The 26,637-nt window shown below is 45.2% G+C and overlaps 1 protein-coding gene across 3 annotated transcripts in view; it reads left to right on the forward strand.

Moving 5' to 3' along the window:
* Positions 1 to 26,637, forward strand: part of jakmip1 (janus kinase and microtubule interacting protein 1) — a gene marked incomplete at its 3' end in the record, with an annotated part of 77,090 nt that overhangs the window by 34,336 nt on the left and 16,117 nt on the right. For 2 of the 3 annotated variants that reach the window (XM_079631196.1, XM_079631197.1), the window contains exons 6-13: positions 3,203 to 3,349; positions 3,449 to 3,598; positions 9,656 to 9,715; positions 10,639 to 10,758; positions 12,243 to 12,368; positions 20,847 to 20,930; positions 25,448 to 25,510; positions 26,400 to 26,498. In XM_079631196.1, coding sequence (XP_079487322.1) covers positions 3,203 to 3,349; positions 3,449 to 3,598; positions 9,656 to 9,715; positions 10,639 to 10,758; positions 12,243 to 12,368; positions 20,847 to 20,930; positions 25,448 to 25,510; positions 26,400 to 26,498 — 849 coding nt within the window. The remainder of the gene's footprint in view (positions 1 to 3,202; positions 3,350 to 3,448; positions 3,599 to 9,655; positions 9,716 to 10,638; positions 10,759 to 12,242; positions 12,369 to 20,846; positions 20,931 to 25,447; positions 25,511 to 26,399; positions 26,499 to 26,637) is intronic. The other variant, XM_079631198.1, reaches the window with a different exon arrangement.

Below are 26,637 nucleotides of genomic sequence, written 5' to 3' on the forward strand. Positions count from 1 at the left end.
CGCCCATGGATGTCTCAACACACTCCCAACGTCAACTGGAGTTCCGGAGAGATGCTTCAATGGTTTCAAGACTGCCTGTTTCACATCTCCAAGCGATCAACTCACATCGCTGTTCCACGCAGGTCCACCCACTGTCCATCCCGGAGCAGAAGGTACGTGGGGCTCGCATCTTTTCCAAATTGGTCCTACGTAGCGCATACAACCTCATCCGAAAAAGTGAGGGTGATGAATGGAAGACTGCCTTTGTAACACCCTCAGGCCACTACAAATATCTGGAGATGGCGTATGGACTGTCCAATTCCCCCTCCGTATTTGAGGGATACATGAATGAGGTATTCCGGGAGTTCCTCCACCAGTTCGTCATCGTCTACATCAACGATATTCTCATCTACTCGAGGTCCTGCAAAAGCTGAGAGAGCACCACCTTTATCTCAAGCTTGAAAAGTGCGAGATCCACAAATCTTCCATCCACTTACTGGGGTATGTCATTGACCATAAAGGTATCCAGATGGAGCAGAAGAAGGTGGAGACCATCCGTGACTGGCCCTTAACGTCTTCAGTTAAACCGTTACAATGCTTCCTTGGATTTGCTAACTTTTACTGACGTTTCATCAACAATTACAGCACTTCTCCACTAACATCTCTATTTAAAGATTGGCCCAAGTCTCTGTCCTGGAACCACACAAGCCTTCCATCTTCTCAAAGAAGTCTTCCTCACAGCTCCTATCCTGGTCCTTCCCGACCCTGATTGTCCATTCGTCGTTGAAGTAGACGCTCCCGGGGTAGGAGCTGTACTCTCTCAGAGGCAGGGTGACCCTCCACAGTCCATCCGTGTGCGTGGGTGTCCCATCATATGGGCCCTCGACTAAATCGCCCAAGCCTGAACCTGAAGTCCTGAGGAAAGGATATATGTTCTTCTTCCCTTCGTCCGTTCCTCATGGACTCAGCACACTCTTCTCCGGGCTCTGGACACCCAAGCATGCAGAGAACCCTCTCGCTTCTTCAAAATCATTACTGGTGGCCCACCATGACCCAGGATATCTCCCGATACGTGAAGGACTGCTATGTCTCTGCCATAACCAACACACCACGATTGCTTTTTAAATGCAATCAAACTTGGATTCGTGAGCCGACTGATATTGAAGGAAGGTTCAGTTCCAAGTGTATTTGCATCAGCTTCCTCCTCCGTATCACAACCTGTGGGTGTTATTAATAATTGTTGCTTTTATGTTTTATGTAGCATGCTTAATTATTATTTTGTTTGTTGTGTAAGCACCGTTTAGCTTCTAGGTCTTCAATGGCAATTGTATTGAGATATGTGAAGTGTTTGTCGTTGTTTTCGGAGTTGTCTTAAAGAATAGAATAATACCTCGTAGTAACGTAACTGCATTTTTTTTTTTTTTTTTTTTACGTTATGTTTATGCATCGGGCTAATGCAAACAAAGACTGATTGTGCTTTTACAATATGAACTCTGGGCTATGCTCGCTAACATAACATTAAATTCTTCATCTTATTTTTCGTTTTTTACTACAAACTATAAAGCAGTGGACTATAATCATTATTATAACACGATTTAATTGATAAAAGCATCATTGAACTCCGTGTTAAACAATATAGTATACCAATCACAACTGACTGGGTCATCTGACCAATCAACGCAGATTAGCGTCGCGCAGAGGAGGGGTTTGGAAAATGAGAAACAAAAGTGTTTTTTGTCATTGCATGCATGTAAAACTGTTGTTGGGGACTCCCTAAACAACATTAGGAACATTTTAAATGTCATAATAGGTGCCCTTTAACTCCAACACCTGTGTATTCATAGTAGTTGACTGGTTCTCCAAAGCTTGTAAACTGATATCCTGAAGGGCCTGCCCACCCCACGGAAAGCTGCTGAACCTCTTTTTCCAGCATGTGTTCCCTCATTTTGGACTCCCCGAGGACATGGAATCAGATAGACACCCCCAATTAATGAAAACTGTCACAGGATCTGCCACATCACCAGCCACTCCCGGAGGGAAAGCTGGTTCCACTGCCTACACCTCAGAGACCCTGGTCCCATGTGGAAATCGAGTTTATGACCATCCACGCTTCAGTTGTCTGGTCTAGTCGTTACCAACCAACGTTCACAGACTGCCTACCTGTTCTTCTCACCTGAGATATCAACCTGTCCTCTTCATCGTCTTCTGTCCTCTCGTGCTAAACCTCCTGCAACCCGCTTCCATGGTCCTGTTCCATATCCACTTCTGTCATCCACCGCCTCTGCAAGACAAAGAACCAAAGAAATGAAGCCAAGCGCAAGTTCTGCCAGGAAGACTCAATCGTTCACGTCACTTATTACCTTCTCATCTATCCAATCATATCGTAATAGCCGAGTATAAAATGGTGGTACTTACACATGTCTGAGTTCGCAGATGCTGTCGCTTCAACCACCTCCATCCTCCCCAACCACCACCACCAAGACAGGACCTTTCCTCCATCCCCCCCAACACCACTATGTTGGGTCCCCCCCCCCCCCCCCTACAGCCATGTTATCTTTGCATGCACAGTCTGTTACTTAGTTTAATCTTTAGTCTTTATTATAGAATTAGCATCAAACACACAATACATGATTATTCCTCACATAAATTCAGCGTCTGAAAGGGAAACAATAAGATGCAATAAGGTCAGCTGCAGAAATAACCCTGTCCACGCCTTTTCAGTGCTGATTTTTGTGTCTTTAGTAAATCCTGACCGTAGTTTTAACCGCAAAAGAGGGTTTGGGCTGGAGTACGTTGTTAGTAAATCTGGCCCTTGGAGTTTGACATCAACAAGAAAATATATGGGAAGCATTTTCAATCTGCTGGTAAAAATGAATGATTATACACCTCTTTGTACTTTAGTTTTTGCAATTAGCATTTTCCCCCCTGCTGACCTGTCACTCACCACACTGAGAAACAAAACGCTGTACGATTTACTTTGGAAGAATTTTCCCTCAGAAATTGCTAGTAAATTTGACACATTTGACAAAAAACACATTTGACATTTTGAAGGAGAATGACTGAAATGGTATTTTCTTGTAAAACATCCTCCAATAATCTTACTTTTCTTTACAAATTTCATTTGTTCTCAAAAGATTTTGTTATTGTTTTTAATATCTGTTAGAGCAGTCTTTGGCATAGGTCATGTGTTCTGTCTGTAGACCCGCCTCTCTCTGTCGTACAGCTGAAACGAGTGCGGGAAACCGATGGAGAGATGAAGCCTCTCATGGAGAAGAATAAACGCTTGCACAAGAAGAATGAGGAGCTGCAGCAGACTCTACAGCGCATGGAGGACAAACTGAAGACGCTCAGCAGAGAGAACGCAGAACAGGTGTGTGGAGAAAGCCAGCATGTAGAATCATATTAGTTCAGCCCGTGCTGTGCTTGAACTGATCTCGTAGAGTAAATCCCTCTCCCTGTGTTCCCTCAGAAGGAGAGATCTCACCAGAACCCGCAGCCGGGCGTCCTGAAGAGACACACGTCTCTGACGGACCTCAGCCAGACCCACGAGCAGCAGGAGCTCGAGTATCTGCGGCTTCAGATCAGCGAGCAGCGCGGGGTTATAGACGAGCTCACGCAGGTGCGTCTCAGCGCTCGCATGTGGAGGTCTATATCAGATAACCCGATGTGATTGGTCTAGCTCAGATAGAGGGCATATTTAATGAGCATCATTACTCGACACCAGAGTAACTCGCTGAGCAAACTCAACTTGTGCTCTCGAGAGAACTCTGGGTTTCCAGGGTATGTGAACCTGGGAAGTACTTTAGATTTTGTCCATCATGATTTGATTTGCAAATGGAAAGTGAGGCTTTGATGCTATTGGTTAACAAAGACATGCCCTTTCGTAGAAATGGTTAAGCAAATAAACATTTCAATAATAAGCACTCAATAAAGGCTGGAATACACTGCACGACATTTACAGTCAGGACTAGTTACTGCAGATTAGACTTCACAGAAAATCGCGTAGTGTGTATGATGGCCACAGATCGCGTTTGTTTAAGCTTCAATCCAGTCGGAGGACATCAGACATGTTGGATATTTCAGAACACATATTGTTTTTATTTCCCACTCGACTTTGAGGAACACAGCATGCGTCTCTGTGTGAGATAGTTCTGTCCGACAGTCGGTAGTGTGTGCTGTGATCCTCAGTCGTTTAGTGTTGATGCCCAGCTAGTTAACTGCAGATACTAATTCTGCGAGTGTGTGAGAGCTGCGAGTGTGTGAGACCTGCGAGTGTGTGAGAGCTGCGAGTGTGTGAGACCTGCGTGTGTGTGAGACCTGCGAGTGTGTGAGATCTGCGAGTGTGTGAGAGCTGCGAGTGTGTGAGAGCTGCGAGTGTGTGAGAGCTGCGAGTGTGTGAGACGTGCAAGTGTGTGAGATCTGCGAGTGTGCGAGATCTGCGAGTGTGTGAGATCTGCGAGTGTGTGAGAGCTGCGAGTGTGTGAGATCTGCGAGTGTGTGAGATCTGCGAGTGTGCGAGACCTGCGAGTGTGTGAGATCTGCGAGTGTGTGAGATCTGCGAGTGTGTGAGACCTGCGAGTGTGTGAGATCTGCGAGTGTGCGAGATCTGCGAGTGTGCGAGATCTGCGAGTGTGTGAGAGCTGCGAGTGTGTGAGATCTGCGAGTGTGCGAGACCTGCGAGTGTGTGAGAGCTGCGAGTGTGTGAGACCTGCGTGTGTGTGAGACCTGCGAGTGTGTGAGATCTGCGAGTGTGTGAGACCTGCGAGTGTGTGAGACCTGCGAGTGTGTGAGATCTGCGAGTGTGTGAGATCTGCGAGTGTGTGAGATCTGCGAGTGTGTGAGAGCTGCGAGTGTGTGAGAGCTGCGAGTGTGTGAGAGCTGCGAGTGTGCGAGATCTGCGAGTGTGCGAGATCTGCGAGTGTGTGAGATCTGCGAGTGTGTGAGATCTGCGAGTGTGTGAGATCTGCGAGTGTGCGAGATCTGCGAGTGTGCGAGATCTGCGAGTGTGTGAGATCTGCGAGTGTGCGAGACCTGCGAGTGTGCGAGATCTGCGAGTGTGCGAGATCTGCGAGTGTGTGAGACCTGCGTGTGTGTGAGATCTGCGAGTGTGTGAGATCTGCGAGTGTGTGAGATATGCGAGTGTGCGAGATCTGCGAGTGTGCGAGATCTGCGAGTGTGTGAGATCTGCGAGTGTGCGAGATCTGCGAGTGTGCGAGACCTGCGAGTGTGCGAGATCTGCGAGTGTGCGAGATCTGCGAGTGTGCGAGATCTGCGAGTGTGCGAGACCTGCGAGTGTGCGAGATCTGCGAGTGTGCGAGATCTGCGAGTGTGCGAGATCTGCGAGTGTGTGAGATCTGCGAGTGTGCGAGACCTGCGAGTGTGCGAGACCTGCGAGTGTGTGAGACCTGCGAGTGTGTGAGACCTGCGAGTGTGTGAGATCTGCGAGTGTGCGAGACCTGCGAGTGTGTGAGAGCTGCGAGTGTGTGAGACCTGCGAGTGTGTGAGACCTGCGAGTGTGTGAGATCTGCGAGTGTGTGAGATCTGCGAGTGTGTGAGACCTGCGAGTGTGTGAGACCTGCGAGTGTGTGAGATCTGCGAGTGTGTGAGAGCTGCGAGTGTGTGAGAGCTGCGAGTGTGTGAGACCTGCGAGTGTGTGAGACCTGCGAGTCTGTGAGATCTGCGAGTGTGTGAGAGCTGCGAGTGTGTGAGAGCTGCGAGTGTGTGAGACGTGCAAGTGTGTGAGACCTGCGAGTGTGTGAGATCTGCGAGTGTGTGAGATCTGCGAGTGTGCGAGATCTGCGAGTGTGCGAGATCTGCGAGTGTGCGAGATCTGCGAGTGTGCGAGATCTGCGAGTGTGCGAGACCTGCGAGTGTGCGAGATCTGCGAGTGTGCGAAATCTGCGAGTGTGCGAGATCTGCGAGTGTGCGAGATCTGCGAGTGTGCGAGATCTGCGAGTGTGCGAGATCTGCGAGTGTGTGAGATCTGCGAGTGTGCGAGACCTGCGAGTGTGCGAGACCTGCGAGTGTGTGAGAGCTGCGAGTGTGTGAGACCTGCGAGTGTGTGAGACCTGCGAGTGTGTGAGACCTGCGAGTGTGTGAGATCTGCGAGTGTGTGAGACCTGCGAGTGTGTGAGACCTGCGAGTGTGTGAGATCTGCGAGTGTGTGAGAGCTGCGAGTGTGTGAGATCTGCGAGTGTGTGAGATCTGCGAGTGTGTGAGATCTGCGAGTGTGTGAGATCTGCGAGTGTGTGAGATCTGCGAGTGTGTGAGATCTGCGAGTGTGTGAGATCTGCGAGTGTGTGCGAGTGTGTAAGATCTGTGAGTGTGCGAGATCTGCGAGTGTGTGAGATCTGCGAGTGTGCGAGATCTGCGAGTGTGCGAGATCTGCGAGTGTGTGAGATCTGCGAGTGTGCGAGACCTGCGAGTGTGCGAGACCTGCGAGTGTGTGAGATCTGCGAGTGTGTGAGATCTGCGAGTGTGCGAGACCTGCGAGTGTGTGAGACCTGCGAGTGTGTGAGACCTGCGAGTGTGTGAGACCTGCGAGTGTGCGAGATCTGCGAGTGTGTGAGATCTGCGAGTGTGCGAGACCTGCGAGTGTGTGAGACCTGCGAGTGTGTGAGACCTGCGAGTGTGCGAGATCTGCGAGTGTGTGAGACCTGCGAGTGTGTGAGACCTGCGAGTGTGTGAGACCTGCGAGTGTGCGAGATCTGCGAGTGTGTGAGATCTGCGAGTGTGCGAGACCTGCGAGTGTGTGAGACCTGCGAGTGTGCGAGATCTGCGAGTGTGCGAGACCTGCGAGTGTGTGAGACCTGCGAGTGTGTGAGATCTGCGAGTGTGCGAGACCTGCGAGTGTGTGAGAGCTGCGAGTGTGTGAGACCTGCGAGTGTGTGAGATCTGCGAGTGTGCGAGACCTGCGAGATCTGCGAGTGTGCGAGATCTGCGAGTGTGCGAGATCTGCGAGTGTGCGAGACCTGCGAGATCTGCGAGTGTGCGAGATCTGCGAGTGTGCGAGACCTGCGAGTGTGCGAGATCTGCGAGTGTGCGAGATCTGCGAGTGTGCGAGATCTGCGAGTGTGTGAGATCTGCGAGTGTGTGAGATCTGCGAGTGTGTGAGATCTGCGAGTGTGTGAGATCTGCGAGTGTGTGAGACCTGCGAGTGTGTGAGACCTGCGAGTGTGTGAGACCTGCGAGTGTGTGAGATCTGCGAGTGTGTGAGATCTGCGAGTGTGTGAGATCTGCGAGTGTGTGAGATCTGCGAGTGTGTGAGACCTGCGAGTGTGTGAGATCTGCGAGTGTGTGAGACCTGCGAGTGTGTGAGATCTGCGAGTGTGTGAGACCTGCGAGTGTGTGAGATCTGCGAGTGTGTGAGATCTGCGAGTGTGCGAGATCTGCGAGTGTGCGAGATCTGCGAGTGTGCGAGATCTGCGAGTGTGTGAGACCTGCGAGTGTGTGAGATCTGCGAGTGTGTGAGATCTGCGAGTGTGTGAGACCTGCGAGTGTGTGAGATCTGCGAGTGTGTGAGATCTGCGAGTGTGTGAGATCTGCGAGTGTGTGAGATCTGCGAGTGTGTGAGACCTGCGAGTGTGTGAGATCTGCGAGTGTGTGAGACCTGCGAGTGTGTGAGATCTGCGAGTGTGTGAGACCTGCGAGTGTGTGAGATCTGCGAGTGTGTGAGATCTGCGAGTGTGTGAGACCTGCGAGTGTGTGAGATCTGCGAGTGTGTGAGACCTGCGAGTGTGTGAGATCTGCGAGTGTGTGAGATCTACGAGTGTGTGAGACCTGCGAGTGTGTGAGAGCTGCGAGTGTGTGAGATCTGCGAGTGTGTGAGATCTGCGAGTGTGTGAGATCTGCGAGTGTGCGAGACCTGCGAGTGTGCGAGACCTGCGAGTGTGTGAGACCTGCGAGTGTGTGAGATCTGCGAGTGTGTGAGATCTGCGAGTGTGTGAGATCTACGAGTGTGTGAGACCTGCGAGTGTGTGAGACCTGCGAGTGTGTGAGATCTGCGAGTGTGTGAGATCTGCGAGTGTGTGAGATCTGCGAGTGTGCGAGACCTGCGAGTGTGCGAGACCTGCGAGTGTGTGAGATCTGCGAGTGTGTGAGATCTGCGAGTGTGTGAGATCTGTGAGTGTGTGAGATCTGCGAGTGTGTGAGATCTGCGAGTGTGCGAGATCTGCGAGTGTGTGAGACCTGCGAGTGTGTGAGATCTGCGAGTGTGTGAGATCTGCGAGTGTGTGAGATCTGCGAGTGTGTGAGATCTGCGAGTGTGTGAGATCTGCGAGTGTGTGAGATCTGCGAGTGTGTGAGATCTGCGAGTGTGTGAGATCTGCGAGTGTGTGAGACCTGCGAGTGTGTGAGATCTGCGAGTGTGTGAGACCTGCGAGTGTGTGAGATCTGCGAGTGTGTGAGATCTGCGAGTGTGTGAGATCTGCGAGTGTGTGAGATCTGCGAGTGTGTGAGATCTGCGAGTGTGTGAGATCTGCGAGTGTGTGAGACCTGCGAGTGTGTGAGATCTGCGAGTGTGTGAGACCTGCGAGTGTGTGAGATCTGCGAGTGTGTGAGATCTGCGAGTGTGTGAGATCTGCGAGTGTGTGAGATCTGTGAGTGTGTGAGATCTGCGAGTGTGTGAGATCTGCGAGTGTGTGAGATCTGCGAGTGTGTGAGATCTGTGAGTGTGTGAGATCTGTGAGTGTGTGAGATCTGCGAGTGTGTGAGATCTGCGAGTGTGTGAGATCTGTGAGTGTGTGAGATCTGTGAGTGTGTGAGATCTGCGAGTGTGTCTGTGTTTGTGCTCCTTCTCTAATTGGCCTTGCCCTGTAATTACGTGTTTGGTGATCAGCGCTGTGTCTGTTAATTAGTTTGTTTTCTTCATTAACACAAAGCCTAATTAGAAATGAATTACAGCCTCATCTTCTCTTCCCCTCCCTCATGACTTCTGTTTACACACACGCTGATATCCCAGTATTCCCAGCAACAGAGCGGTGTCGGGAACACACTCTTCAAGAGTTTGGGGTCAGAACGTGACAGTGCCACTTTTAAATAAATGCAGTCTTGGTGAGCATAACACTACATTTACTAATAAGCTTCATTCCACACCAGCGCTTCCAAACGTCGTATGCTTCTCGTCCACACCGAGACATCGGACGCCGCTTAAGTCATCGTACTCACGTGTGTAAAGCGTAATGAAGCTCTTCTGGCTCGATCTTCTGGCCAATCAGCACTCACTGTCACTAACACACAATCCTCATGTCCTCTGCTGTCATGTGTGCAGGGATGTGATGTGGAGATTGTCCAGGGTAACACTGTAAATGCGTTTCGCGGACCTGAAAACGGTCAAAGTATACGTTTTCAAAAACGATATCGTTATTGTCTGTGTAAACGGCAAAAACGTGAATATGTGAAAACGGTGACGTCATGCGTGTGATGTGTTCAGTCTATAGGTGCGTACAGTGTTTCTTTACATCGCCACCTACTGGCCTGGCAGCAGAATACAGCGATTACAGTCGCGGATCCGTGTGAGCGCGGGACACTTCTTTAGTTTCGGCACATCGTGTAAACGTACTCTAAATCTTACCGACCCCAAACTTTTGAAATGTGACACTCATTCTGATCCAATGTGTAATGAATCTCGCGCTGAGCGACGACTCTGAGGTGTGTGTGTGTGTGTGTGTGCTTCCAGGAACGGGACAGGCTGATCATCAACAAGAAGAACCGCAGGAAAAACATCAAGTTACCGAAGGTGAGCTCGCCACCGCTCCTCATCCGCTGCTGGAAGTTTCGCTCGGGTTGCTCCTCTCCTCATACGGACTCCGTCTCCAAGCAACGGCTCCTCTGACGAGCAGCGCACCGTAATTGGCCTCTCGAGACCTTTGCTTTCTCTTTTCTTTCTCAGGCATTTCTTCTTGTCTAAAGGATCACAACAGTCCAAAACAACTAAACCAAACAAATGAAAACCACATTAAAAAGTCTCAACTAAAAGCTCTATATACGCAGATGTCACTCCCCCTGAGTTTGTGTGTGTTTGGATTCACGTACTATAATTTGGGTATAAAATTGTGCCCTGACAAAACCCGTGTGGGGACGCTCGAGGATGTCCTGAGTAGATGCGCTGATTAGCGAGGCTGTGGTGCTGGTGTTGTGATGGTGACCAGCTTTAGTTGTTGGTTCTCCACAAGTGTTGCTAAGGAGGAGTCAGTATAAACTCACCCGACGCTGGCGTAACACACACACACACATCCGTGGCTCTGCTCGAGGACGCTGGCGTAACACACACTGGTGCGAGTGTGTGTCGGGGGGTGTTGTTAGACCGGGTCAGGATGGGCGAGTACTTTCTGCTGGTGCTGTATCTCTCCATGTTCCTGTGTCTGTGTGCGCTGGTGTGTCTGTATTTCTCCGGCTGTCAGGAGATGACCTACAAACACGATGGTAAGACACACGTCTGAGGGACCTTTGCTCTCACGAGGAACATCCGTGAAAAAGGCTTTTTGTGGGTTCAGAAAGGAGTCGCGTCGCTGAGAACCGTGATTCCTTCACCCTGTAGAAGAAAGATTTGCAGTAATGCAGAACCGGTGTAATCCTGCGGGATCTCGTTCTGCTTCACTGTGAGAGAGTGAGTGATGTATGAAGACGTGTGTGTGATGTTGAGCTGATTCTGTCTTTCAGAGGCATGTTGTGGAGACATATTTTGGATTTGACGAGGAATCTGTGGACTCTGAGACGTCGTCTCTGACATCATATAACACCGATCACACGCCGGCTACACCCGAGGAGGACCTCGAGGACGTACGTCATGATTTACTTCACTAGTACCTGCTCAAACACACTCGAGTCTTCTGCTCCGCAAAGCTGCGTTTATTGAGCAAAAATACAGTAAAAACAGTTTTCGATGTGAATATACAGTAAAGTGTAATTTATTCCTGTGATCAAAGCTGAGTTCAGCATCATTACTCCAGTCTTCAGTGTCACATGATCCTCCAGAAATCAGTGTAATATGAGGATCTGATGCTCAAGACACAGTTATGATTATTATCAGTGTTGAACACAGTTGCGCTGCTTCAGATTGTTGTGGAAACCGTCATATATTTTATTTTTCAGGATTATTTGATGAACAGAAAGTATATATGAGCAGCATTTATTTGAAATATACTCTTTTTTAACATTATAAATGTCTTTACTGTCACTTTTGATCAATTTAATGCATCCTTGATGAATAAAAACTTTCTTTCATCTTTTTACCCCAAACCTTTGAACAGTAGTGCACGTACCAACCAAATGCACTTATATTCACCTCTTTTAATTCATATTTTCTTGTACTATTGATCAACATTTCTGAGATTTTATTTATTACTTTTTTTGTCTCACTTTCAAAATCCCGTTGTTTATATGCAATCTTCACTATTACTCTTGTTTATATTTAGTATTAGTGATTTAAACAAGCCCTGCACTTTTGTTCGACAGACAGGAATAATACAGTACAGAGTAAAATTATGATATTTTGTGTCATATGAATACAAAATCATAGATCATAAGAAACAATCTTGCAGCGGCCCAGAACACGCTGTAGAGCACATAACATCACATAACATAACATAACATAACATAACATAACATAACATAACATAACAATATATATTATCCAACTTTACTCACAAACATAAAGCACACTCACATAAGCAATATATACTATATCAAATCTCAACTGTTTGATTGTTTGTATCGACACAGAATGTAAACTATATTATCATATACTGTAGTTCTAATCTTACTTTAAGGCATGAGGTTATAAACATTAATATCATGATTTTCTGAAAAGCTGCTCTGTACAACTCAATTTTTCTTGACTTGTATAAAAATAATATGTTGTGTTTAAAGTAAACTTACCGTGTGCAAAATTGGAATATGGCATAAAACACTTTTATGTAGTATAAATATATTATAAATATGTAGTAATAAAGCAGCGTTTCCATCCCACGTGTTCAAGAGAACAACATCGGCACTTCCTGGGGACAAATATCAGTAATAAAACTAAGTTTCTGCAATGGTGCTCTTTCTCCTCCATCGTGAAGAGTGTGTCTCGAGTGTCAGACTAAATATAGATATCACAATAATAAACAATGTAAGGGTCAGACAAACAAAGAAGTGTTTTTGATGTTTAGGAACTACTAAACTAGTTTAATCCTGATTGATAAGAGTGGATGGGTAAATTATGTGATGTGTTGACAGTTGTGATTGACAGCTTGTGATTGACAGCTTGTGTTGTTGGGCAGGTCTTCTGCCGGGAAGAGGCGGAGCTACGGTTCCGTCAGCTGACCCGCGAGTACCAGGCGCTACAGCGCGCGTACGCACTTCTGCAGGAGACGGCCGGCCCGCTGGACCCCGAGAGGCACTGCAGGGTGAGCGCGACCCCACACACACACACACACACACACACGCATGATAACCGCACACACACACTGGTTCTCTTACACATTTCATCTTAAAGGGATAGTTCACCCAAAATTTTTTATTAGCCCATGATTTACTCACTCTCTAGTCATCCTAGGTGTATATGACATTCTTCTTTCAGACGAATAAAATCAGTTATATATAAAAAAATGTCCTGTTCTTCCAAGCTTTATAATGGCCGTTTCTGTTTTGAAGTCCATCAAAGGACATCTATTCATCATAAAAGTGCATTAATCCATCATAAAAGTGCATCTATCCATCATAAAAGTGCATTAATCCATCACAAAAGTGCATTAATCCATCATAAAAGTGCATCTGTCCATCATAAAAGTGCATTAATCCACCATAAAAGTGCATCTATCCATCATAAAAGTGCATCTTTCCATCATAAAAGTGCATCTGTCCATCATAAAAGTGCATCTGTCCATCATAATAGTGCATTAATCCATCATAAAAGTACATTAATCCATCATAAAAGTGCATCTGTCCATCATAAAAGTGCATCTGTCCATCATAATAGTGCATTAATCCATCATAAAAGTACATTAATCCATCATAAAAGTGCATCTGTCCATAATAAAAGTGCATTAATCCACCATAAAAGTGCATCTATCCATCATAAAAGTGCATCTTTCCATCATAAAAGTGCATCTTTCCATCATAAAAGTGTATCTGTCCATCATAAAAGTGCATCTGTCCATCATAAAAGTGCATTAATCCACCATAAAAGTGCATCTATCCATCATAAAAGTGCATCTTTCCATCATAAAAGTGTATCTGTCCATCATAAAAGTGCATCTTTCCATCATAAAAGTGCATTTATCCATCATAAAAGTGCATCTGTCAATCATAAAAGTGCATCTGTCCATCATAAAAGTGCATCTGTCCATCATAAAAGTGCATCTGTCCATCATAAAAGTGCATCAATCCATCATAAAAGTGCATCTATCCATCATAAAAGTGCATCTATCCATCATAAAAGTGCATCTATCCATCATAAAAGTGCATCTATCCATCACAAAAGTGCATCTATCCATCATAAAAGTGCATCTATCCATCACAAAAGTGCATCTATCCATCACAAAAGTGCATCTGTCCATCATAAAAGTGCATCTATCCATCATAAAAGTGCATTTATCCATCATAAAAGTGCATCTATCCATCATAAAAGTGCATCTATCCATCACAAAAGTGCATCTGTCCATCATAAAAGTGCATCTATCCATCATAAAAGTGCATCTATCCATCATAAAAGTGCATCTATCCATCATAAAAGTGCATCTGTCCATCATAAAAGTGCATCTGTCCATCATAAAAGTGCATCTGTCCATCATAATAATAAATTTATTTGTAATGCGCTTTTCTTAAACCCAAAGCGCGTACAATAAAAAAACACAGAAACAACAAGGATAATAAAACAATTAAGGAAAAGCAGCCTTAAACAAATGTGTCTTAGTCAACCTTTTGAAGTGTTCCAACGTTGGTGCATTTCTAATTATCGGAGGAAGCAGATTCCATAGCTTGGGGGCTTTGTGTGAGAAGGCTCTTTCCCCCATGGTCTTAAGCTTACACACAGGCTGATGCAGTAGAAGAGAGTTAGATGAACGGGGAGAACGTGATGGAGTATAAGGGCTAATGAGATCAAAAAAGGTACTCTGGTGCAGTCCCATATTGTGCCTTGTATGTTAAAATTAGAATTTTAAAATCAATTCTCGCATTTATGGGAAGCCAGTGCAACTGTGAAAGCACCGGTGTAATGTGTTCCCGAGGAGAGGTACGAGTGAGCACCCGGGCGGCAGAGTTTTGAATGTACTGTAGCCTGTTCAGTGATTTAGCTGGAAGGCCAGAGAACAAGGCATTACAATAGTCTAACTAGTTGTAATGAAGACATGTATGAGCCTTTCTGAGTCTGCAAAGGAGAGAAAAGGTCTAAGTCGAGCCACATTTCTCAGATGGTAAAAAGCCGTTTTAGAGATGTGTTTTATATGTGCTTCAAATCTTAACTGTGGATCAAAAATTACACCAAGATTACGCATCTGTGAAGTGGGAATTACCATGCTAGAGTCAACAATCACATTTATCTGCTCAGCCTTACAAGTAGCCGCCACTGTACCAATCTGCATCAATTCAGTTTTGGAGCCGTTCAGTGTCAGGAAGTTATTTTGCATCCATATGCTAATCTCTGCTAGACAACTATGCAAAGCTGTTAATGAGCAATGTACATCAGGACTAGTAGTGATGTAAATCTGCGTATCATCCGCATAACAGTGATACCCAAGGCCATGTTTCCTGATGATCTGCCCAAGTGGAAGCATGTAAATGTTAAATAAAATTGGACCCAACTGAACCCAGAGGAACTCCCTGTCGAATAGGCACGGTATCAGATTTAAGATTACCCAAGCTTACAAACTGGGCACGATTCGTTAAATAAGACCAAACCAACTGAAAACTACTCCAGAAAGACCCAGCCAATTTTCCAGCCTGTCCAGCAACAAAGAGTGACATAGAGTGTCGAAGGCAGCACTAAGGTCTAATAAGACCAGAATACTGCATGCACCAGAATCTGCCGCAATAAGAAGATCATTTACGATGATCATTTATCATAAAAGTGCATCAATCCATCATAAAAGTGCATCTGTCCATCATAAAAGTGCATCAATCCATCATAAAAGTGCATCTGTCCATCATAAAAGTGCGTCTGTCCATCATAAAAGTGCATCTGTCCATCGTAAAAGTGCATCTATCCATCGTAAAAGTGCATCTATCCATCATAAAAGTGCATCTGTCAATCATAAAAGTGCATCTGTCCATCATAAAAGTGCATCTGTCCATCATAAAAGTGCATCTGTCCATCATAAAAGTGCATCTATACATCATAAAAGTGCATCTGTCCATCATAAAAGTGCATCTGTCCATCGTAAAAGTGCATCTGTCCATCATAAAAGTGCATCTGTCCATCGTAAAAGTGCATCTATCCATCATAAAAGTGCATCTGTCCATCATAAAAGTGCATCTGTCCATCGTAAAAGTGCATCTATCCATCATAAAAGTGCATCTATCCATCATAAAAGTGTATCTATCCATCGTAAAAGTGCATCTATCCATCATAAAAGTGCATCTATCCATCATAAAAGTGTATCTGTCCATCATAAAAGTGCATCTGTCCATCATAAAAGTGCATCTGTCCATCATAAAAGTGCATTAATCCATCATAAAAGTGCATCTATCCATCATAAAAGTGCATCTATCCATCATAAAAGTGCATCTGTCCATCATAAAAGTGCATCTGTCCATCATAAAAGTGCATATGTCCATCATAAAAGTGCATCTGTCCATCATAAAAGTGCATCTATACATCACAAAAGTACATCTATCCATCATAAAAGTGCATCTATCCATCATAAAAGTGCATCTATCCATCATAAAAGTACATCTATCCATCATAAAAGTGCATCTATCCATCATAAAAGTGCATCTGTCCATCATAAAAGTGCATCTGTCCATCATAAAAGTGCATCTATCCATCACAAAAGTGCATCTATCCATCATAAAAGTGCATCTGTCCATCATAAAAGTGCATCTGTCCATCATAAAAGTGCATATGTCCATCATAAAAGTGCATCTGTCCATCATAAAAGTGCATCTATACATCACAAAAGTACATCTATCCATCATAAAAGTGCATCTATCCATCATAAAAGTGCATCTGTCCATCATAAAAGTGCATCTGTCCATCATAAAAGTGCATCTATCCACTGTGGTACACCAGTGCAAAGAATGAGGGTAGAAGAGCGATGGTGGTCTAACCGAACATACTGGTTGGTCAGAAAGTCCAAAAGCCAGAGTCAGAGTAAAGTACTGTGCCCGGTTGCATAAAGCACCTTAAGTTTTTCCCTTAAGTATGACACTTCAGGGGCGATTTCCCCTTACCTAAGAGAATAACTTAAGGGTGTTGCTTATAATCTCTTAAATGATTCTCTTAGGTAAGGGAAACATTTAAGTGTTTCTCGACAGCGATCCTGGATTCACGTTATAAAAGTCTGTTGTTGCCATAGATACGCAAAACACTAACACTAGTGGGAAAGAGCCCCCCGCAACCCGGTGAACCACTCTGCTGACAGACGATTTATGAATGTGGAAAACATCTCCCACTATCGTCTGAAAACTCCCAGTTGCAAATAAACGCAGTGCTATAATCAGTTGTAACACCGCAGGTAAAGAGTGGTTGCGATGTGACACGGTCAAGGTCGCCGTCTAGTTTGTTAGTGATGTCAAATATTGCGCGTCGATCAAAACGGTATTCTTGCAACAATTTGTCATCGCTAAGATGGTCCAAAGGGTTCTCCCTATCCATAAAAATTCTTCTTGGCACATAATGATCTTCAGCTGGTTCCATAAATTCAGCCATGTCGTCTTATTTTTTGTCCGTGTTACTCTTAAGCTTACGATTTCCAAACCTTATGTTAAACTTAGGGAAATGACCGTTAAGGGGTTTTATGCAAAACTTAACGCTTTTTAAGGGATTATTTAAGTGAAAAAAACAGCATTTAAGGGAAATTCGAAGTGTTTATGACGTTTCACTTAAAAAAAACATTAAGTAACACTTAAGGGTATTTTTCTGCAACACCCTTAGGTTTAAGGGAAACATAAGGGCGAACTTAAGTGAAATTTTCACTTAGGGTGCTTTATGCAACCGGGCACTGATACCCAAGTCTCTAAGTTTGATGATTAACCTGGATGGGATGACAGTGTTGAACGCTGAACTAAAATCAAGGAACAGCATTCCAGTGTAAGTCAAGTCAAGTCACCTTTATTTATATAACACTTTTTACAATACAGATTGTTTCAAAGCAGCTTCACTGTGATAACATGAAAATAATACAAAGTTTGTTTCTAGAAAAAAAATTGCATCATCGTCCACCTGAAGAAAGGCAGATCAATAATATTGTTGAATAATAAATGTCCCCAACTAAGCAAGCCAAAATTCAAGGCAACAGCGGCAAGGAACCAAAACTCCATCAGGGACAGAATGGAGAAAAAAACCTTGGGAGAACCCAGGCTCAGTCGGGGGCCAGTTCTCCTCCGGCCAATGAGTGAACAGTGTATGATTATGATTCAAGAGCATTACAAGTTAGATTGGATCAGAACATTTAGAGTATTTATCCATTTCCATCTGGTTGGAGGTCGGAGTCATCACGCCGGCTGGCACTTCAGGGATGAGTCATGGATGAGTCCAAGTGCAGGTCCACCATCTGATCTGGATACGGCCAATATCCCGTTGACTTCAGTAACAGGGAAGGGACTGGTTGACACTTCAGGACTGCGTTGTCGTCGTGTCCAGGCGCAGGTCCTTCATCAGATCTGGATACGGCCTGGATCCGGCAGACTGCGGTAAACCTCGGGATAAACAGAGAGACTAATATTAGCGTAGATGCCATTCTTCTTATGATGTAACGAGTACATCAGGATTTAAGGGAAGTGTTCCCAGTTCCGGCTGACCTAATCTATGCAGCCGAACATTGAGTTATAGAAGTCTATAATGTGTTATGTGTATGCTAGGCCGAAGAGATGTGTCTTTAATCTAGATTTGATCTGACAGAGTGTGTCTGCTTCCCGGACAATGTTAGGAAGACTGTTCCAGAGTTTTGGTGCTAAATAGGAAAAGGATCAACCGCCAGCAGTCGATTTTGATATTCTAGGTATTATTAACTGGCCGGAATTTTGAGATCGCAATAGACGTGAAGGACTATAATGCGTTAAGAGCTCGCTCAAGTACTGTGGAGCTAAACCATTTAGTGCTTTGTAAGTGATATTTTAAAATGTATACGATGTTTAATAGGCAGCCAATGCAGTGTTGACAGAACGGGGCTAATATGGTCATACTTCCTGGTTCTGGTAAGAACTCGAGCTGCTGCGTTTTGGACTAGCTGTAGTTTGTTTGTTAAGCGTGCAGGGCAACCACCCAGTAGAGCATTACAATAATCTAGCCTTGAGGTCATGAACGCATTAACTAATTGTTCCGCATTATTCATTGAGAGCATATGGCGTAATTTAGATTTTGTTAGAAAAATGTAGAAGTTTTATTGGAAGACATTTTAATTTTTTTTTTACAATCTTACAGATGTCTCTTTACCAATAGTACAAAATAATAATTAATAAAAATTAAATAAAGAATATAAACAAACCATCCCATACCCGACCTGTTTACATGACTTGAAAAGGTATGATGAAGGAATCTTAAAATATCCAATATTCCCTTCAAACAGTATCTGATTTGTTCCAAATGTAAAGTATAAGCCATCTCTCCAAGCCATAACTTGACAGTAGGAGCCTCTTTTTTCTTCCAGAACAACAGGAGTAATTTCTTAGCTGTAATTAAACTAGATGCAAGCAGTTTGTGCTGTGCTCCTGACAATGGATGCATATGTTCAGAAAGTCCTTTAGATATATTTTCAAGATGAAAAAAATTCGGTTTTACAGATGCTAGACACGCGACTTTCAAATGAAAACTAATACCAAGTAAGTGTCTTTATTGTCCAAAATAAAGAGAGAACTGAGTGCAGTGTTATGGAAATTGCATCTTCCGTGCTCCTATTTTTGCGATAGGTGAATTGATAAGTATCCAGTGTGGGTGGGAGACCGGTTTGGAGATCCAAGACCAACCGCTCAAAGCACTTGGTGATGATGGGGGTCAGCGCAACTGGGCGGTAATTATTAAGGCACGTTGCAGAGGAGATTTTTGGTATTGGTACAATAGAAGTGGTCTTGAAGCAGGTAGGCACAGTAGCTTGATTCAAGACTAGGTAATAAGTCTGTCAGAACCCCCGCCAGTTCTCCAGCACATGTCCTGAGAACACGTCCAGGAATGCCGTCAGGCCCTGCAGCTTTCCGTGCATTAATCCTGCTCAAGAGTGTAAGTGGCTGATAGTCAGCAGAAAGCTTGTTTGTCAGTTCCTGGTTATCCCTTTCAAAGCCAGCATAAAAGTTATTTAGCTCATTAAGAAAGGAGATATCGGTGGGTGGAGGAGAGGTAAGTAAGTTTGTAGTCACTAATGGCCTGAATGCCCTGCCACATCCATTGGGAGTTTGAGTTGGTGAAGTGTTCCTCAATCTTCAGCTTGTGGCAGTGCTTGGCCTTCTCAACGCCTTATCTCAGATTAGCTCTGGCTATACTGTAGGCCTGTGCATCACCAGATCTAAAGGCAGTGTAAGACCTTCAGTAAGAAGCGAACCTCTCTATTTACCCAGAGCTTCTGGTTTGGGTACAGAGGGATCTGTTTCTGTGTAGTGACACTGTCCATGGTAATGATTATATGATCCGGTATGAAGGAAGCGTAGCTGTCGATGTGTATGTAGGAGCCACAGTTCCAGTCAGTCTGTGTAAACCGTCCTGCAGTTCTGCGGCTGCTCCCTCTGACCACACTCTTCAGTGTGGGTTCCACATGTGGAATAAGTGATGGGAAAGAGGAACCAGGAGATGTGATCTGGTTTACCCACATGGGGGAGGGGGGTAGCTCTGTAAGCTCCAGGTATGGTAGTGTGAACCTGGTCCAGAGTTATATCATCTCTGGTGTTGCAGGACGTATGCTGATCAAATCTGGGGAGGACCGTCTTAAGTCTCCCGCTGCCTCTGGGTGAATTGTTTGTTTTCTACTAACGGTTGCATGTAGTTCTTTCATTGCAAGCTTAGCATTAGCGTCCGGTGGAACGTAGACTGCAGTAACTGTTGTCGATGTAAATTCTCTGGGCATATAAAAGGGTCTACATTTAACCATAAGAAATTCCAGGTTAGGTGAGCAGTGTCTTCCAGTGATAACAGAGTTCGTACACCAAGCTTTACTTATATAAATGCACAACCCTCTGCCTCTGGTCGTACTGGAGTCTTCTGCCGTCCTGTCTGCCCGGAGAACGTAGCGTTCAGCTAATTCAATAGCGCTCTCCGGAATGCCATTATTCAGCCATGTTTCTGTAAAAAGAGTCCATAATTCTCTTATTGCGGGTAATGCACAGGTTATTGACCAGTGACCGGACATTAGCGAGAAAAATGCTGGGTAAAGAGAGCCGATGAGGACATTTTTTAATATGACTCTGATTGTATTCGCCTGAAAGAAGAATGTCATATACACCTAGGATGGCTTGAGGGTGAGTACATGGGCTAATTTTAATTTTTGGGTGAACGATCCCTTTAAGTTTCCATCAATCACTCCAATGTTTAGATCCAGATGAATTTAACTTCTAGACTCCAGAATCTCCTCTTCCCACACTGAAATGACGCTCAGCCAGCATTGTAGCAAGCATGGCCGAAAGTTCCTGCCTCCGAAAATTCCTTACCAAATTTTGTAATTGATTTGAACTTGAAAAGCAGCCCGTGTAGAGTGTGCATGGCCGAGGCTGGCTCTCTGATTGGCTCTTGCTCTGTCCGTCAGACACGGGAGCAGCTGCAGGCGGAGCTGATTGGCTGTCAGGCCCGGATCGATGACCTGGAGCGGAGCCTGGCAGAGAAGGGGCAGGTAAAGGAGAACGAGGGTCACATGGCCTCGCTGCTCGTCTCTCTGACTGCCATGCTTGTGTGCTGGCGCTACACAGAGACGATATGGTGCCAAATCATGTGACTTCACCCACAGGATCAGTGCAATTTTGTCATGTTTATTTACATTTGCTTTGCATGTCCAATGCAAGACTCTTATGTGTTAACAACAATTAAACAGGTTTTATACTGTATACTTGACTCAGATCGATCAACAGTTTGTGTAAAGACGCTGTTTTGGCCTGGCGTCTCTCCTTTTTGCTTGGTGGAATTTACTATACAGCATCATGGGTAATGCAGTTTGTCGTCATGAATTCGGCTATTAAACAATGATAAAAAAAACAAATAGATGTACAGATATATTAAACAAAAGCATATGCATCGATTGACACTCGAAGTAGGTCTACATTTGCAGGTTTATAAGTATTTGTTGAATAACTTATGGAGATAATTACTGTGTTGTGCCGATCTCTGCCGCCGCCAGATTCCCAGTATAGTTAGCATATAGTATATGAGTGCAGTGCTGCATTCTTTGAGGCGTCTCTAAAGACACACGGTAACTCACGGTTGGAGAATTTATGCCCCTCAGAAACTCTTACAAATCCAAAACAAACCCTCGCTCGTGATCCATGAACGCGTTTTCCACACTCCGCACACATGCAACACGTGCTGACGGGAATCATTAAGAGAAGTGTCTTCTCATTGGATAAGAACACTCAGTCTCATGAATAATTAAGAGAAGCGTCTTCTCATTGGGCACTCAGTCTAATGAATAATTAAGATAAGCGTCTTCTCATTGGTTAAGGACACTCAGTCTCATGAATAATTAAGATAAGGGTCTTTTCATTGGATAAGAATACTCAGTCTCGTGAATAATTAAGAGAAGCGTCTTCTCATTGAATAAGAACACTCAGTCTCATGAATAATTAAGAAGCATCTTCTCATTGGATAAGAACACTCAGTCTCATGAATAATTAAGATAAGCTTATTATCATTGGATAAGAACACTCCGTCTCATGAATAATTAAGAGAAGCGTATTCTCATTGGGAACTCAGTCTTATGAATAATTAAGAGAAGCTTATTCTCATTGGATAAGGACACTCAGTCTCATGAATAATTAAGAAAAGCGTTTTCTCATTGGATAAGGACACTCAATCTCATGAATAATTAAGAGAAGCGTCTTCTCATTGGATAAGAACACTCAGTCTCATGAATAATTAAGAGAAGCGTCTTCTCATTGGATAAGAACACTCACGTCCTGAGAGATTGACAACATGAAGATTTTAAACCCGGAAGATGAAAATAGAGCAAAAAAAGTGTTAGCTACAGTTAAAACTAACGGATGCTAACATTGTATTCTATGATGAGCAACGCAAACAAAAAGTTTAGCGTTTCATGACCTTTTCAATATAGTATATCAGAAATAAGAAATGATTCAAGCCTGCAACATTGCTTATGCATCATCATATTCTGTGTTTAATTCGCTGAATAATGTCCATTCATCATTCGGGACATGAAAGTGTAGGATTTTAATCCATTGTAAAAAAAAATGTTTTTTTTAAAATCAAGGTTTATTTTATTTCCAGTTCATCCATCGAACTGATGATGGAAATGCAATGCACTGTGGGATTCTGCATCATCACATGTGCTGTGAAAGAAAACACCATTACTGTGGATCTCAACCAGGGCTGACTTCAGATCAGTGACATATAAACAAGATAATAATAATAATAATACATAGGTCTTATATAGCGCTTTCCAAGGAGCTGAAACAAGTGAGTTTTTAGCAGATTTTTGTAGGTGGTCAGTGAGTCCGAGTTTCTGATGTGGATGGGGAGTGAGTTCCAGAGGATGGGGGCAGCGATGACGAAGGCTCGGTCCCCCAAAGTTCTGTGCGTTGATTTAGTGGTGGGTTTGAGAAGGTTTAAGTCAGCAGAGCAGAGACGTCGGGAGGGTCGGTGGTGCTGTAAGAGGTCTGCGAGGTATGGAGGGGCCAAGTTATTGAGGGCTTTGTAGGTGATGAGCAGAACTTTATAATGGATGCGCTGTTGTACAGGGAGCCAGTGAAGCTGTTGGAGGACGGGTCTCTGGAGCGGGTGTGGTTGAGAAGGCGGGCAGCGGAGTTTTGAACGTATTGCAGTTTTTGTAAATCAGAGGAAGGGAGACCATATAGGAGGCTATTGCAGTAGTCGAGTCTTGATGTAATGAATGCATGGATGAGTTTCAGCAGCAGATGTGGAGAGAGTGGGGCATAGGCAAGCAATGTTGCGTAGGTGGAAAAAGGCAGTTTTGGTGATATGACGGATATGGGGCTTAAAAGTGAGTGTGGGGTCAAAAATTAAACCAAGATTTCGGATCTGTGGGGAGGTGGTAACTGTATGGCCATCGACGGATAGAGTGAAGTCTTGGGAGGAGGGGAGGAGTGATTTGGGACCAATGACGATGATTTCCGATTTGTTGCAGTTGAGTTTAAGGAAGCTGACGTTCATCCAAGATTTTATTGCAGAGAGGCAGTTTGTGATGGTTAGTACTGTGGCAGGAGTGATGGATCTGGTGCTGAGGTATAGTTGTGTCGTCTGCGTAACTGTGGAATTTTAGTCTGGGATTATGAATGATAAGTCCAAGGAGAAACATGTACAAGATAAACAGAAGGGGACCTAGCACCGAGCCTTGAGGGACTCCGTGATTGACAGATATGGTGTTAGATGTACAGTGGATTTTTTTAAATGGTTAGTGAGATCGGTTTCTGTAATGACTGATAGTGAGGGGAGAGTGATATGAAATGGAAGGGATGAATCAGGTTGAGGGTCTGTGCTGGGAGAGATATTCACAGAGAGTTCTTGTTGAATACTGTCAATTTTGTATTTAAAGAAGTCGATGAAATTATTGCATTTGTCCTTGGTGAATAAATGGGTTTGAGTAGTTTATTTACTGTGGCAAACAGGGTCCGGGGGTTGGAAGATCCAGAGTGCATGATACCAGAATAAGAAGCTTGAGAGTTTACCACCGCCCCTGCCTTCAGGACGAGGTTGGTCCATGTATGAGAATCCAGTGGGGGTGGCTTGGTTAAGGGAAAAATAGTCATGGGGTATTTGCCAGGTTTCAGTTAAACAGATTAAGTCTAGGGGTGAGTCCAGGAGGAATTCGTTGAGAATGGTGCTTTTATTGTTAAGGGATCTTGTGTTCAATAGTCCAAGCTTGAGAGACTCTTGTTTTGAAAGGGATGAAGCGAAAATGGGAACTGACCGGAGGTTGAAATGGTTCATGTGACGTTGGCTCTGATGACGTTGTGCGTTGCTGTTTAGATGCCGGGACGCGGTAGAGAAGCAGTGAGGAAGTGTTGTGCCGAAGCTGTCATTCCTAGTGGGTATGTGTATTAAGTTTCTTCGGGAGCCTCTGTGAATGTAACGACGGCGTTGAAGTAGTCCGAAGGTTTTCATTTCAGCGGTGAGCTCCGGAGTAGCCGATGGATAGCGGTTTAGCCGGTGTAGTTGTTTAGCTGAGTACCGGAGAGCCATGAAGTTGTTAGTGGAGTTTTGCAACCAAGGAAGCAGGATGAAGAGAAGAAAAAGAACTAGGACCAGGTACTGCATCGTCCGGGAGAGAAGATGTAGTCGTCATGGGCAGGAGAAGTTAGCGTAGCCGCCCGAAAGCGCGGGTGTTAACCCGATCGATCCAGCGGCGTTGTCAACTATACAGTCCATAGTCCCAAACGCAGCCGAACCAAACTGGGTCGGGTCCCTCGGTAGCAAAGATGTGCAGGCGAATAAGGTCCAGGTAAGTGCTGAGGCAGTTTTGATTCAATAAGAAGTTTTAATTTGACTTTCCCGGAGGGAGAAGCGGCAGCCAAAACGCGCCAGCGTCCTCTCGCTCAGGATCCGAGATAATCCATAAGATTCCAGCCAAAGTGTTGCTTCTGGGGCTGTGAGATGCATCAACTACAAATCAAGACGTTTTTCTAGATATGCCAAGCTTTAAATGTTTTACTGGAGAGAATCTGAGTGGATGAGCCTTTACTCGTGTGGACAGTTTGGGGTCAAAAGGTTGAGATCCGCTGTGGATTAATGATTGGCTGATTCCCAGTGCATGTTTGTCATTGGCCAGCTGCTCTCGCATGCGTTTCTCTGCTCGTCTTTCATTGGTTGCTAGATGTTCCTTTTCCTGGAAATTATGCTAATGCCCTTTCCTGCATGTGGCCTAATAAATCAGCCATTTCTCTGTGTGTGTGTGTGTGTCTGAGTGTGTGTGTGTCTGAGTGTGTGTGTGTGTGTGTGTGTGTGTGTGTCTGAGTGTGTGTGTGTGTGTGTGGTGTGTGTGTGTGTGTGTGCTCTGTTTATGTTGAGCTGATTGTTTCAAACGGATTATTTGTTGTGCTTTGATTGACATGAGCGAATGAGAGTGTGTGTGTGTGTGTGATTAGTGTGTAGTGAGGAATAGGAGTGTTAGAGAAGTATTAGTAGTGTAATGTGTCGCGGTGTGTGTGTGTGTGTGTGATGCAGGACTCAAAGTGGGCGGAGGAAAAGCAGAATCTCATCAGGATGAACCAGGAGCTCAGAGAAAAGGTAGAGCCGCCGATTCCTCTAATACACACTCACTCAAGCACAAGCTCTAACACTGGTCCGGTGTGTGTGTGCGTGCGTGTGTGTGTGTATGTGTGTGTGTGTGCGTGTGTGTGTGTGTGTGTGTGCGTGGGTGCGTGTGTGCGGTGCGTGCGTGTGTGTGTGTGTGCGTGCATGTGTGTGTGTATGTGTGGTGTGTGTGCGTGCGGTGTGTGTGCGTGCGGCGTGCGTGTGTGTGTGTATGTGTGGTGTGTGTGTGTGCGGTGTGTGTGCGTGCGGTGTGTGTGCGTGCGGTGTGTGTGTGTGCGTGCGTGCGTGTGTGTGTGTGCGTGTGTGCGGTGCGTGCGTGTGTGTGTGTGTGTGTGTGTGTGTGTGCGTGCGGTGTGTGTGCGTGCGGTGTGTGTGTGTGTGTATGTGTGGTGTGTGTGTGTGCGTGCGTGCGTGTGTGCGGTGCGTGTGTGTGTGTGTGTGTGTGTGTGTGTGTGTGTGTGCGTGCGGTGTGTGCGTGTGTGTGTGCGTGCATGTGTGTGTGTATGTGTGGTGTGTGTGTGTGTGTGTGCGTGCGGTGTGTGTGCGTGTGTGTGCGTGCATGTGTGTGTGTGTGTGTGTGTGTGTGTGTGCGTGCGGTGTGTGCGGTGTGTGTGTGTGTGTGTGTGTGTGTGTGTGTGTGTGTGTGCATGTGTGTGTATGTGTGGTGTGTGTGTGTGTGTGCGTGCGTGCGTGTGTGCGGTGCGTGTGTGTGTGTGTGTGTGTGTGTGTGTGTGTGCGTGCGGTGCGTGCGTGTGTGTGTGCGTGCGTGTGTGCGGTGCGTGCGCGTGTGTGTGTGTGTGTGTGTGTGTGTGTGTGCGTCCGGTGTGTGCGGTGTGTGTGTGTGTGGGTGTGTGTGTGGCAGATAGCGTCGCTGGAGCAGTGTGAGGTGCGCCTGCGCTCAGAGGTTCGGGATACGCTGGATCAGAACGAGCTGCTGGAGTTCAGGATCCTGGAGCTGGAAGTAAGAGAGTGTGTTTTGCTGCCGCATCATCAGCGCTCAAACCCGGCTCACGTCTACACACACCAGTCCTCACACACACTCTGAACTGCTCATGTTTTCAAAACTGTATATTTATATCACCATTGTTTTGTTAAATATA

Source organism: Phoxinus phoxinus (genome assembly GCF_949152265.1).
Source record: "Phoxinus phoxinus genome assembly, chromosome: 12".
NCBI classification, from domain to species: domain Eukaryota; kingdom Metazoa; phylum Chordata; class Actinopteri; order Cypriniformes; family Leuciscidae; genus Phoxinus; species Phoxinus phoxinus.